Here is a 15056-nt window from a genome sequence, read left to right as displayed (position 1 = left end):
AGAAGCCTCAGCCTCCCTCAGCCTCAATTCACACTGGTTTTTATAGCCAGAAGTTATGGGGACTTCTCTTCCTGGCACTGGAATCCTGCACTAGGAGGCCTGGTGTGGGACTGGGACACCCTGCTCCTCAGGGGGGACCTCCACAGCTAAGATATCCCTCCTGATTTTATCTTCCACGTGTGGGTATGAAACCAGCCCCTTTTGCGTCTGCCCCTTCTACCAGTCTTGACGTGGCCTCTTCTTTAATTTCCTAGTTGTAGAACTTCTAGCCAGTCAGATTCCAGGCAGTTCTGAATGATGGTTGTTCTGGGGTTTAGTTTTAATTATGATGTGGTTGTGGGAGAAAGCGAGTACCGTGTTTACCTACCTGCCAGCTTGCTCAGGAGTCCCTAACTTTAAAGAGGACCATGCCTTTCCCTGGCCAGTGTGGCTCAGTTGGTTGTAGTGTCACCCCCATACATCCAAGGCTCATGAGTTCAATTCCAGATCAGGGTACATACCCAGGTTGCAGATTCGATCCCCGGATGGGAGGCAACCAATCAATGTTTCTCTCTCTCATTGATATTTCTCTCTGTCTTTCTATCCTCTTTCCTCTATCTTAAAATCAATAGAATAATAAATAAAACTATTTTAAAAAGAAAAAGAAGAGCATTCCTTAAGCTTCTTAGTCAGTTGTGGAAAGAGTGATTTCAAGAGTGCCATTCTGATTCCGGAAGCAGAATGAAAGTTACAACAATTTTGAGAGAATGGATATTTCTGTGATGGGTTTCCAGGCATTCTAAGGATTCCCTATTCAAAGTTGATATCATATTTATTTTATTCCTTAAGTTTAAGCCTTTGTTTTGTACTTAAATTTGTGTGTGTGTGTGTGTGTGTGTGTGTGTGTGTGTGTGTTTAAAATCAGAGGAGTTCTAGTGTATTTTGGGGGATCTAAACTGGGAACTTCAGAGGTAGTAATAATGACCCCTCTACATTCCTGAGTTCAGAATTAGTTGGGAGACAAAGAAGCCAAGCATATGGAGATAAAAATGTAACCTTTACTATTGGTTTCTACTGGTAAAGGATTTCAAAAAACGTCATACTAGCTCTGCTGACCAATATGGGCATGTTAACATTTTGACCCTGAATATGACATATTATCCACTCACTGACCAAGTTGGACAGTTGTAGGCCACTCTATGAGTGTTTAACCCTCTAAAACTTAAAACAGGAAAGAGAAGAATAGCTCCTGCAAAGGAGTTAGTGAGGGGCTAAAAGAGAGGCTAGGTTGTGTTACCCTAGTGGAGCATGAGGAGTGGAGAACCGTGTTCTATAAAATGAGGTGGTACTAATTCCTCTTAAGACATAGCACCCATTTATAGCAGATGCTCAAATAACAACAACAAAATCACTATATAAAATCAGATTATATGACACATTCATATTTCAGAAACATCAAAATCATTTTCCCATCTCAGAAATAAGGAAGCATAGTGTTACAAGGTATCAATCATTTATTCCTTTGGTGAAAGCCTTCTCTAAGGTGTGGACTAACTGGTGGGCACACCCGTGCAGGCGTGGGGAGCCCCAGCTGTAATTCCAGCCTTGTCACAAACCAGCTGGCAGTCCTATGCTTTATGGAACCTTTCGAGGCTTGTTTTTCATCTGCTCAACGAGGAGTAGGGGACCAGTTCAGTATATTAACAGATAAAAAGGATGAGAGATATAGGCCTAAACTTTCACAGTTAATTATTTTCAGAGTTGGGACTAAAACTCAGGCATCTCCTTCTCTAGTCTCATTGTATTCTACGATATCCATTTTAGATGGACTTGATTGAATTTAGATAAAATAGTTTAGCAGAATAGAAGTAATAATTCATTTGTTCATTTATTCATCTATCCATTCATTCAACTGAGCTTTTTTTTTTTTTTTTTTTTTAATACCAAGTACTGTGTTAGGCAATAAAGGTGAATAAGATATATTTTTTTGCCTCTATAGCAGCATATAACATATACTTTTATGTGTTTGAAGCGATTAGTGACCACCTCAGCCACCACCCTTTATTTATAGCTTCACTTGAAGGGCTTCAAAGTGATCCCTGGAACAGAGCCAAACCTCCCTGGCTGTCTTGAAACTATCAGTTCTGTTATGCTTCCCCTGAGCCTAGAAAAATGCCCCTTCAGTTGACATGACCCACCTCCAAGAATTGGCTCATACCAATCTTGGGACATAAGCTCTTCAAATGTCTAAAGAAAAAATATGACTAAGGTCTAGAACCATACGTTGGCCTCATTGTGATTTTTCTCTTCCTGTTTCTAGGGTGCTCAAGCTGGCACTACTACGTAACCATGCCAATGCCAGCCTCCACTTTCACGATTGCAGTGGGACCCTGGACAGAAGTGAAGCCAGAGACCTGCTCGCCCAGTGACCAGGCGGCAAAGAGGTCCTTCTCACCTTCCGAGGCTGACTTTAGGTTTGTATTCGGGAACTTGCTGAAAAACAAACATTTGAGGGAGCAGAATGATGCATTTATTCCATGCACTGGGAATGTGAGTCATCTGTGCTGAGAAACTAAACCAAATTATGATTAATGAAAGCAGGAAAAGCCCTACTGGGAGGGAAAGAGAGCGGAGAGGCAGAAATGTGGGCATATTGTTTATGTGGAAAGAACAAGAACAGAAAATAAGTATATATGAAGTCCTCCGTGAAGTCAGGTGAAATATTTTGTATATTTGGTTAAGTCAATAGAATCTTCAGATTCAGTACTTCTTTCTACACCTTTTAACTTTGGATTTCGGTGCTTATTTGGTCAAAAACACAACTTAAAAAAAAAAAGTTGCTTTTCTGATGGGTTCCTTTGTAGCCCACCCTGCTGTTTTGGTTCCAGTGACTGCTGTTAGCAGTGCATTTGTGGGGCAGCCTTCCCTCAGTGGTGGTGGTGGTGGGGGGGGGGGTCTGCCTACTTAGAGCATAGGACACAAAGAAGCTGTCACAGGGCCACTGGGTTATGAGACTCCTGCTGGGTCAGGGCTCTGTTAACTTCAGTGGCAATTCCTTCTTTTTCATAGTCGATCAGAGAAAATCAGTTTTAAAATTTAAAAAATTAGTATAGGCCATTAGACATTCACTTGCAGCCTTCCCAGATGTTCAACTGTTTCTAGCTTTGAGAGCCAGAGGGGAGAAGGGGAGCGCACTAATCACAGGAGTGTGCTGATCGGGCAGCGTGACGTCATGCTGCATTTCAGCACTTTGACATCCAGCTCCGTGTAACCGTTTTCCTGTGCACAGGTCGTCACTACGTCAGTACCTTCTGGTGGAGAGTGCCCAGAGTCCTAGGACAGGTAGTTAGTTCACCCTGACCACCAGCTACGATATGCTTGGAGTAGAAACTCCTTTTGTGTTGGTTTTGTTTTGCCATATTGCTTTTGCTCTGACTGCAGAGACTGGAGTCGTTGGTGTCGTTAGAAGAGAAAGCCTTTGAGCCCTCTCTTATGACAGGCATGTGTATTGCCTGCATTTTGGTTTTTTGGAGGAAGGAAGGTAATTTCCACTTCTTGTTCAGTAAGTTATCTATTTTGGACTATCTTCCCGGAGCATAGAGTATCCTAGATTGCTTTTTGGATTTTACCTTTGCACTCTCGAGGAAAGAAGAGAAGTATAGACAAGGGAGATATGCTACTTTCACGCGGAAATATTTAATTGCGTGTGAGACCCTCTAGTGCTCTCTTTCCCTGTTAGGGAAGTCACACAGTAGGCCTCATTTTGCGACTCTGAGTAGCCATATTTCTGAGTAGGGAAGACAGGTGCCCTGAGAGTCACTTGGATCCACAGTGGACTTGGTATGAGCAAGAAATAAACATTTTTGTGTTAAGTCACTAGAATACTAGGGACATGTGTTATTGCAGCATATTCTAGCCTATGCTAAACTAATGAGAAGCCATTGGATGTTTGAAGTCAGGGAAAGTCTTGATCTAAATGTCCTCTCAGTTAGTTCTGAGAGTAAGCCTGTAGGATAGATAAGCTTAATTATCTCCATTTTATAGATAAAATAATGATACTAGACCCTGGCTGGTTTGGCTCAGCGGTTAGAGAGTCAGCCCACTGACCAATGAGTCGTGGGTTTGATTCCAGTCAAGGGCGCGTACTTCATTTGCGGTTCGTCCCAGGCCCTGCCTGGTTGGGTCGTGCGGGAGGCAACTAGTCAATGTGGCTTTATCACATTGATGTTTCTCTCTGTCTCTCTCTCTCTCTCCCTCCCTCCCACTCTATCTGATATTAAACAAAAAAGTATCCTCAGGTGAAGAATAAAAAAAAAAACTAATGATACTGGGACTTCAAACAGCAACATGTTCATGTTCATGTCCCTCCTGAGTTACAACACCTGGATTCACATCTGGGCTCAACCCCCTGGAGAGGTGATTCAGAATCTTACCTGGGACTCTAAAAAATTGTACATAACATCCATGCCTCGCCTGGTGTCTAATCCACCTTCTCACCTGGAGAGTCAGTGCCATGGCCGAGGCACTGTTATTGATTGGGATGTGTCCTGTTGTGACAGAAGACAGAACCCAGAGCAGTACCTTCAGCCTGGAGGTGCCATGCCCATTGACCAGGTATGTTTCTTTGGGCAACGCCATCCTGTCCTCTGTAGAACAAAGAGTTTGCTGGGGAGGGCGGGGGAGGAGGGGATTTCTCAAAGTCTTCTTGGTGAAGGAGCACTCTGCTCTTTACCTGTGGCCTTGGGGCTGCTTTACTGTTAGAGAAGGTATGCAGTTGAAAATGGTGTGCCTTAGGAGGGCTTAGGAGGCGAAGAGAGAAATTTATTCTTTTGTCCTCTTCGCCATATTCACAGAGATTCGAGGCAGGGGGGTGGGCTGCAACCACTTCCTGTGTGTTCTCTCTGCTGCCCAGAAGCAGCTGGGAGGCCCTTCACTTTTCTTGCACCCATAATTGTGAAGGAGGAGGACATGGCCAAATGAAGTGGGGATTGTGGGGAGATAGGACATCTGAATCCATGTTGGGGTTTAGGGTAAGGGGTGAATGCAACTCCTCTCTTGTCCTCCTGAGTTCAAAACCAATTGAGAAGCAGACAGAAGGAGAACAGAAGAAAGGTTTTATTATCGACAGAAGCTAGATGGAGGGAATGCTCAGGTGTACAGTGCTAATGGGCTTTCTAATACTCCATTTCCAAATGAGATGAACCTCCCCACCCAGCTGGACCACCGCTGGCCTCCACAGCACAGATGCACACAGCTGCCCAACAGCCAAAAGTGCACCATCTGTGGGCGAGCAGATCTGAAAAGAGAAAGTCCAGAGTGACCCAGCCGGTCGGATCAGGTGGAGAGGTGAAGGGTGCCACTGCAGGGCAGCTTGTCCTCGTGTGGAGACGGGAAGCCTGGGGTTGGAGTCCTTCCCACACTCCCTTCCATGTCAGACATGCTATGACTAAGTTTTCCCTTCATTTATCACTGTGCTTGTCCATCAGAAATGTACTGCTGATAAAATAATAGCTTACATTTGCTTAATCCTTCCCTGGCTGCGTGCTTCATGTGTGCTGTCTTTAGTCATCAGAGGGTGGCTTTGTGTTTTTATCCAGTAAATCTCTGGCTCCATACTGTTTGCCAACAAAGGTGCTCTGAAGTGCCAACTGCAGTGGTGTTTTTGGTTATGTTCACATCTGGTTCCCTTGTTTTTCCCAACCCCCCTTTCTATTTTAAACCTTCCTAAGACCACTAGTTCAGTTCACGTCAATGTAACCTGTACAGGGGCCTCAAATACCCTAGGCTTTCATTTGTGTAACGTGTTCATCTGGGCCGCAGAAATTTGGCCAAAGTTTCGGTCAGTGGACTTTTGATCACTGTTCATGTGGGCCCAGCTACAGGAAGAGCAGCCCTTGCAGCTCTGGTTCCACACGCAGCGGGCCTCTCTGGGCCAGCATCTCAGTGAATACGTTAGTCATACGGCACTGAGATAAACGGGGGATGTTTATTCATTGTATTTGGCTGCGGTATAACCTTCTCCATCCACAGGGGAATCTTTGTACTTTGTTTACGCTCTCGAGGCCCTTGTTAAAGCATTGTGTTCACTTTGGGGCCGTACAGGTTAAGCTGGACACTTGGATCAAGTCCAGGGGAGTTCAGCAAAAATGGTTAGAAGTGTGGGAAACAGCGTGGAAAGCATGGGAGAGGCACCAAGGGTGCCAACCCTAAGGAAGGGCAGACTTGGTAAAGGAGGTAAAGTCAATGAAAAGGTGGACCTTGGAGGATGAGGCACTGTTTCTACCCCTTTATTTATATGTATAGAAAAGAAGGAATGGTAGATACAAATCATAGAGGAAAATTCCAATTTCCAGAGCACCCTTCGCTGTGAGACCTTTCCGTATCTTCCTGGCCTGGTTATTTGTCCAGCCCTTGCTCCCCCAGAGTATTTGGCTTTCTGTCTCATACTGCATGCATCTCATTTTGCTTTTCAATATACTGAATGTTTGAAGAAAACACATTCAGCTTTCAGACACAACCATGTCATTGTGTATATTGACATCATTGTCAGCAGTGCATTGGGGCTGGTGGTAGTAATTTGAACGGTTGTGGTTTTTAGGAGGCATGTTAAACTGGCTAAAACATGTTAATAAACATTTTCCCTGGCTGGTGGGCTCAGTGGTTAGAGGGTGGGCCCCAGCACCAAAGGGTCTTGGGTTCGATTCCCGGTCAAGGGCATGTGCGTCATATCTGGTTGTAGGTTCAATCCCTGGCACTGGTCCAGCCGCATGCGGGAGGCATCCAATTGATGTATCTCTCTCACATCCATGTTTCTCTCTCTCTCCATCTCTCTCTCCCTTCTGTTGTTTCTAAAAATCAATAGAAAAAATATCATTCAATGAATATTAACAAAAATAATAATAATGATAAATTATGTAAACAGTTAAGTGTCATTAAGCAGAATTAAAACTTTTTTTTTTCTCTTAACAAGACTGTAAACCCCTCAAAGGTAGGGTTGGAGACTTATGCATATGTGTATACAGGGCAGCTGCTTGTGGAGTGCCGGCGAAGAGAAAGGGCGCAGGAGATAGTTCCTGAGTCGTCACGTTGAACCAAGGAAGGGTTGTGGAAAACGGATATCCATTCCCCCGGGACACTTTCCACTAATTTCTTTTGAACCCAGGACAGAGAAGCTTTTGTGCCCGGTGGTTTCAGTACGGCCCTTTCTGAAACAGGAGGATGGCTGGAGAATCTCCAGAGGCAGTTTCCAGTCTTGTGATTCTGAGTAAGACACGGCCACTCTCGCTCCTTGGAGAGACCTCTTGTGAAATCAGGTCAGCTCAGCATTGTCTAAGAGGGACTCCGATGGTCTGGCTTCCATCATTCACCAGCCTAATGTGTATTTCACCCTTCTTCCACTCTTGGCAATATTAATAGGCAATATTGACAAGTGGGAACAGGAACCTGGAGAATCACAGAACAACTGAGCTCAGCTGTGAGAAAACTCCAGGATCCAGATTTACTTAAGAAGCAAAATGAAGTTTATGGAGGAAAGTCAGGAGAGAGGAGCTTAAGATGACTCAGGCTGAGATGAGTAGTTCTTATTCCTTAGGAATGTTGTGTGGATTAACTGGGAAAATGTATATAAAGTATTCAGAGCAGTGCTTGGCACATAGTAAATGTTCAATAAGCGTACGTAGCAGTTGTGGTAGAAGTTATTGGTATTTATTATTCTTATCATTAGCATTACACATTATTAGTAATTAAAAATCAAGTATTATTAATCTTAACTATTAAAATGTTCACTTGGGTTATAAGTCTGGGCACAAGGAACAGCTATTTACAGATGCTTGCTTTGTTGGTGATATTGAGAGTATATTGGAGCAGGCACATATACAGTGATTTGTAACTGAAGGTTAGTCTGAAGGAGAGAGAGCACCTTTGAGTTAATGCTGGTTCTGTGGAAGACTAGGCAGGACTTTATAAAAGTCAGCGTTCCCTTCAGCTCCAGGAACGTGGCTGTTGTGTGAAGAGGAGTGCCAGAAGAAACCTTAGAAACCGTTCTCCGTTTTTTGTTTGTTTTTAATGAAAGTATAATTAGCATACAGCAGAATGAACAGACCTTGAAGTGTTTGGCTTGATTAGCTTTTGACACTTGTATACATGCTAACCCAGATAGAGAACATTCCATCACCCCAGTAAGCTCCCTCACACCCCTTTCCACAGCCCCTCCCCTTCCCCAGCAGCCTCTTCCAGGAGGCACAGAGACTGAGTCCCTTGCCTCAGGACACATCTGAACAGCCACGGAAGCCCAGGTGTCCTGATCCCCATGTCAAAACCCACGTGTGGCCTCCCTGATGCCAAGTCCATTTGTACTGAGGCCTTAACTGTCAAACTTACCCATAGCTTGATTGTCTTAAAGTCCTGCATTTTCTCTGAGGCTTTGATTATGAAAATGGTGCTAATTCATCCAACTGGAATAACCGTATTACCTTGGATAGTGCCATTAATATCCAGAGAGAGTTTAACTCACCTTTTCTCTTGAACAAATTGGCTTTTTTTAGGGGGGGGGGGTATATATTTGGCTACCTCAAACTATTCTCTAACTTTTGGGGTTCGTGGCTGCAAAAAAATAGTCTTGCCTCACGATGTGTTTCCAGATAGACCAATGGAAACCCTCCTTGCAAGATTGGGCTTTGACTTTGTCCTGAAGATGTCTCTTCGCCTCCAATTTCTCTATTATGTGCTCTACTTTTTGTTTGTTTGTTTATTGTGTGTTTTTTTAATCCTCACCCAAGGATATTTTTCCATTGATTTGTAGAGAGGAAGGGGGAGAAAAAGAGAGAGAGAGAAACATTAATGTGAGAGAGACACATCACTTGGCCGCTTCCCGCATCACCCCAACCGGAGCAGGGGATCAGAGCTGCAACCCAGGTACATGCCCTTGACCAGAATCAAACCCGAGACCCTTCATTCCACAGGCCGACACTCTAACCAGCGAGCCAAACCAGCCAGGGCTCTGCAAGCTTTTCAATAGAGTACAAGCTTAAATTACCATAGCATTTTGTTTTCATTTCTTTTTTGTTTTAATTAATTTATTTTTGTTACAGGTGTTTCTCCTTTTTCCCCATTGACACCCTCCTCCTGATCCCGCCCCCTGCCCACTGCTCACCATAGCATGTTAACATACCCTCATAAGTGCGTTAGGAGAAGGTACTGTGGTGGTTAATTTAATAACTGGTGGTTTTTCGCTTTGTGAGAACCGTGATTAAATTGATGCTCCAGCACAGTACTAGTCATTAGGTGGACATTGCAGGCTTTTCGGTTCAGTGTTTACCAACAGGCACCTGTTACTCATTTTCTCCATAAAGCAAGGTTATCAATTCAGGGACTTCGGCTAGCTCAACAATTATATTCTTCCTGTCACCTTGTCCTGGGAGAAGTTTTTCTGAGTCTTCCCCCATTATTTTTCCCTCAGCTGTGGCCAAACGCCATTGGTGCTGGGAGCTGTGTTCTGTGTACCACACCGGGAGGGCGAGGCTTCTCTCCAGAGTGCGGATCTCCTTGGGTGGTGCTGATCCTGCATGGGTGGAGCACGCCAGACACGTGGAGAGGCGTTATTGTTGCAGTCCTCCCATGGGGAACATACCAGTGTTATAAATTTTTTTTTCAGTATTTACTGTGAATCTAATAAGCCCCATAGCTAGAAATATAATTTATAAATTAAAAGTAGAGGAATGTTCCATTATGTTTGAATAAAGGACCTGTTAACAGGTGAAAAAATAGAGTTCCCTCTGATGCCAGTTCTTTGGACGGAGATGTTCTCTTGAGGCCTATGAGTCAGGTTCTAGGAATTCTTTTCCAGCTCCACCTTCGGTAGAATAACTGGCAGTGGTCAGATGGTACGGGCTGGGCTTGGATCTATTTCCTTGAAAGGCTGGCTCAGTTAAATTTGTATTGAAAGGGGATTGGAGGAAATCTTGTACAAAAGTGCCTCTGTGGGCCCTGGCTGGGTAGCTCAGTTGGTTAGAGTATCATCCAATACACCAAGATTTGGGATTCAATCCCCAGTCAGGGCACATACAATCAACCAATGAATGCATAAATAAGTGGAGCAAAATCGATGGATGTGTCTTTCTCTCTCCACCCCCCTCGTTCCCTCCCTTTCTCTCTCTCTAAAAATCAATAAATAAAAATATATATTTTAAGAAAGTGCCTCTGTATTTCTTAACAGCACACTTTTTAATGGCCTTTGTAAAGAACACCTAGACTACTTTTCAGTAGTATGGATTGTGTTCTTTTGAAAAGTTGGAACGTGTACGGTCATTTGGTTCATTGTTCTCTACCTGAGTCCACATCTTTTATTCTAGTAAATTCTAGAATGGGATCTTTAATTTGGTTGCACCATCCTGTCCTTTCTTAGTTATGAATTATCCCTGATTTGGAGAGGATTTTTTCCATAGTGATATTTGAAAGCACAATTCTAAGAGCAGAAATTGTTTTTTGTTTTCGTGGGTAAGTTGTTTTGTTGAGTCTTGGGGCTTTTTTCCCCATTTATTTTAAAACAAGATTTTACTACTTTCACTTAGTTTAGCTTGAAACTACTCAATCAATTCAGCACATCAAGAAGTATTTCGACCTGTAGTTTCTCACTGCTGCATAGATACAGATAAGTGAAGAACTCAAATAACTGTTTTGCTTGTGAACCTTGTATGACCTGCTCTCTCCTAGAAGCTGTCCATGTCGGTGAGTGCTCCTCACCTTCACTACAAGAAGAACAAACCTGATTTACCGTAAAGTGCATCTGTGTATTTTGTGTTGTTCCCAGGTGTGCTAGCATTTGTGGCCACGTGGAATACCCCTGCCGCTTCCAGAATGCTTCTGCCGCCACCCAGGAGATCATTCCTCATCGGGTCTTTGCCCCAGGGTGCCTCAGAGGGGCCTGCCAAGAGATGCTTCTGCAGCTGGTGTCTCCTTGCCTCTCTGCAGCACACTCTGTCCTGGGAACACACCCATTCTCCAGGCTGGATGTACTCATCGTTCCTGCCAACTTTCCAAGTCTGGGGATGGCCAGGTACTTGTTCCACTGGTGCACTTGGAGAGAATACGCTCGGGGAAATGTGTGACTACTTCTCACTCTCTCTCAGCTCTGTCAGAGCTGTCATTGATTAGGATGGAAGGGCCACGGTTGCTTGTGCTTGGACATCTCATTGCTGCCTTGAGGGGCTGTTTGCGCATAGACTCAGCCATGCGTGAGCCTTTGGGTGTCTGGGGCTTGATTCAGCTGCCTTAAAAATAAAGTGACATTGTTGCTGGGATTAAAAAGACATTGTGCCTCAGAGTGATGTAGGATGGATTGGGCTAATCAGCAGCTTGTTAGCTTAGGTGGTGACAGTATAATGCTGATGATCCCAAGATCAGAGCTCTGGGCAGGGTGACACAACCTGGGTCCAGGGCCGTAGGCTGCTCACCAGTCCTAACAAGCTGTCTCATCCGTTCTCACCATCGGTCACAAGGGCAATGCCTTGAGAGCCCCTGTGTCAGAGAGACTGTGGATGGATCCGTGTAAATCCATCACCACTGCTAGAAAAACAGCTCAAAGCAGATGGCTTCCTGGGGATGAGGTAGGGGCGGGAGGTACTTGTCTTGCTACTAATTTTTTTTTTTAATCCTCACCCGAGGATATTTTTCTATTTATCTTCAGATGGAGTGGGGTGGAGAGAAAGGGAGAGAGAGAAACATTGACGTGAGAGGGACACATCGACTGTTTGCCTTCCACACGACCCCAGCCAGGGCCAGGGATGAACCAAAACCGAGATACGTGCCGTTGGCCAGAATCAAACCCACAACTCATTGGTCCGTGGGCTGATGCTCTAACTGCTGAGCCAAATGGCCAGGGCACTACTAATTTTTAATACAACAAATGCATTGTTCTTATTGCTGTCTCAGTTTAGTTTCCATAGAAAACCAAGACCTGTAAGTTGAACCTTTCCCTATATATTATTTACATCTAAAATTCATTCATTAATTCCATTGTTCATTCAGTAATAGGTAGCAGGGTTTCACTCAGCGTTTTGCTCTCAGGATTTTACTTGGTTATATTTCTATTTGAAAATCTTAATCATTAACAGCGAATATGCTTGACTAAGGATGGGAAAAATAAGCTCATCAAAACATGTGACTTTAAGTTTTTCCCTATTAGTCAAGGAAATTCCTGATGCCAATTAATTTCCATGCTTTTGAACAGCTGTCATTTGTGGTGTTTTCCCTGAAAACTGCACACATTCTTAGTAAAACCCATGAGTAGAAAAGAACTGTCCAGAACATTTGCTTTTGATCTTTACTACATACATATACTTTTTAAAAGCTGGCTGGCTAGTCTTAATCCTCGAGGAGGTCTGAGAAAGTCATTTATACTGATTTTTATCCTATATTTATGAAGATAATGGGAATGTAGAAACTAGGATAATTATATATATTTGGTTACATGCATCATATAATTGTCTTGGATGTCTATATATAGAATTCATCTTAACAAGGGGGCTTCTTTGGTCCCTTTGAAGAGTCTGCTGGACTTAATTTAAGCAGAATTATTGGCAAAGAAAGGATCGTTCATTAAATGTTTCTCATTTGTACACAGTTTTGAGGGACCGTATTTATTTGGGAGTTTTTAGCACTTTATGAGAGTGCAGTTTCTCAGGGCATGTTTGCTAACGGTTCCAAGCTCTGACCTGAGGGAAGCCGAGGCAGAGGGTTTTCATAGAGGACCTTGTTTTCTGTAGCTCCTTCCTGACGTCAGTCTGCCTCAGCCAGAACTCGTCGACCTACGGGCCGTGCTATAAAGCTTTTCTTTTCAAGTTTGCGTGCCCAAACAGGTAGGCTGTGTGTTTGCTGTTTTTTGAGATATTTAAAGTGATTTAAACATGGTTAACTCTGTATTTTTAAAGCAATAAGCCTAAGTACCCTAAGGCTAAATGGTACTGGGCACAAATGTAAAAAAACGTGATGGTGATAATAACTTAGTGGCAACAAGACTGCTTTCATGCTTTAGAACAGGAGAACCGTACATTTCAAATTTGTGGTGGGTTGTCAAGGACCATTTTTTTCTTCCTTTTTAGACTGTGGAAATAGTCTGCCCTGGCCTTGATATTTTCCTGGGCTCGGTTACTGTTCCCCATATTTGAGCTGTGGAGTGGGGATTGTGGTATCTTCCACTGCCAGTTGGGAGAGTTGGGGGAACACTCTGTTTTTCCTGACTCTGACCTAAATTGATTCCACTTGTTTGGCCTGACTCTCTGGGATCCCAACACCTTGAGCCACATGTGGCTGAGTGGGGTTCATGACTCCATTGGCTCCCAGGGCCCGCTGCCTTCTTTGTGGTCACAGCTTGGTTCGGGGCTCTGTGAAGCATAAATGACAGTCTTCTAGGTCAACTCTGTGCCCAAAATAGGAATGGAGAAATCCCAAGGCTAGTCGGAACCATCTGAAAAGACCTCCACACTGAAACGTGTCATTGCCCTGTTTGTTCCTGTGCACCAGAGATCAAAGAAGTTCTTGGTAAATTAAATGGTTCTTTCCTGAGTCCACATTTTATAAACATATATGCAAGATTATAAATTCCATACCTCTGGACTTCTTTTGTGATTAGGTCTTAATCAGAATGAAACCCAGTTTATACAGTTTCAGCGTTCTTTTTTGGTAAATGGCATTGAACATTCCCATATGAACTAAAATGGATAAATTATTAATAACCATTCTAAACAGTTTTTTAAAAACTTGTGGTAGATGGCTATAATGATTGCACTCTGTTTTAAATATTACATATCATGGATTTTATGAATCATCTTAAAACTCTCTCTGGATCTGTTTTTGAGGCAGATTCTGATACTCGGTGAAATGGGAAAAAGCACATTTGTATAACGTGAATGTGTACAAATGACAAATCAGTTTAAAAGAAGGTAAATAATACACAAACCTCATTTTAGAATTCGGAATGCTTTTCAAACACAACAGTAACTGGAACACTCATCAATACTACCCATAAAGATTTTTGTCACCTAGTGATGCAATAGGACCTGTGACCTATTAACGCTCCCTCCAACCCTTTTTTGAATCCCTGTTCCAGGGAACAGATGCTTTCATTCTATTCTGATTTTGAGAAATATCATCAGTTTGTCTTTAAAACAATATCGAAAGTTCCATTCCCACACTTTTCTCATTTAGTCAGTGTGGGCTTTGTGTTTAGTTTTGTTTTGTTTTGTTTTTATCCTCACCCAAGGACATTTTTCCAATTTTTGTACAGATAGAGTGGGAGGGAGAGAGAGAGAGAGAGAAACATCGACGTGAAAGGGACACATCGAGTGGCTGCCACCCGCACGACCAACCAGGGCCGGGGACAAACTGCAACCGAAGCACGTGCCCTTAGCGGGAACCGAACCCGGGTCTCTCCGGACCGCAGGCCGACGCTCTAACCGCTGAGCCAAACCGGCCATGGCGCTTTGTGTTTAGTTTTATTTTCGCCTCCCACAGTGGCTGATTCTGCTGTACAAGGAGCTGTGAAGTGTACGTTTCTTGGATTGTGTAATATGATGTCTACACAAAGGTCTGAATGCATTTTAAATGGCTTTCCAATTTACAGGACAACCAGCTCTCTTCGTGTTGGTGTAATTAGTGTTCTGCCGTTTCCATCGCATCCTGGTCTGTTCTCAGGCGTCTCAGCTTGGGACTAGTTGACCAGAAAGCCTAATGTCCTAGGTATTGAGAAATGCATGAAAGGAGCTCATCATTGTGCTTATACTCTTTGTTAGAATAATAACAATGTTAGTGGAAAAATATTCTGGAACCAGATCTATGACAGTTGCTTAAAAATTAACAGCCTTGCCCTGGCCGGTTTGGCTCAGTGGTTGGAGCGTCGGCCTGTGGTCCAGAGACCCGGGTTCGGTTCCCGCTAAGGGCATGTGCCTCGGTTGCAGTTTGTCCCCGGCCCTGGTTGGTCGTGCAGGTGGCAGCCACTCGATGTGTCCCTTTTGCGTCGATGTTTCTCTCTCTCTCTCTTCCTCCCTCTCCCTCCCACTCTATCTGAACAAAAAAATGGAATA

The 15056-nt window shown here is 43.6% G+C and overlaps 1 protein-coding gene across 1 annotated transcript in view; it reads left to right on the top strand.

Moving 5' to 3' along the window:
* The window catches only part of LOC118629797 (aminopeptidase O (putative)), a 339962-nt gene that overhangs the window by 44483 nt on the left and 280423 nt on the right, over positions 1-15056 (top strand). Inside the window, exons 5-6 of the mRNA XM_036261438.1 lie at positions 2300-2453; positions 10787-11032. Of these exons, the coding sequence (XP_036117331.1) occupies positions 2300-2453; positions 10787-11032 (400 nt within the window). The remainder of the gene's footprint in view (positions 1-2299; positions 2454-10786; positions 11033-15056) is intronic.

Source organism: Molossus molossus, unplaced genomic scaffold (genome assembly GCF_014108415.1).
Source record: "Molossus molossus isolate mMolMol1 unplaced genomic scaffold, mMolMol1.p scaffold_m16_p_14, whole genome shotgun sequence".
NCBI lineage: Eukaryota > Metazoa > Chordata > Mammalia > Chiroptera > Molossidae > Molossus > Molossus molossus.
This window is presented reverse-complemented; position numbering and strand designations above follow the sequence as displayed.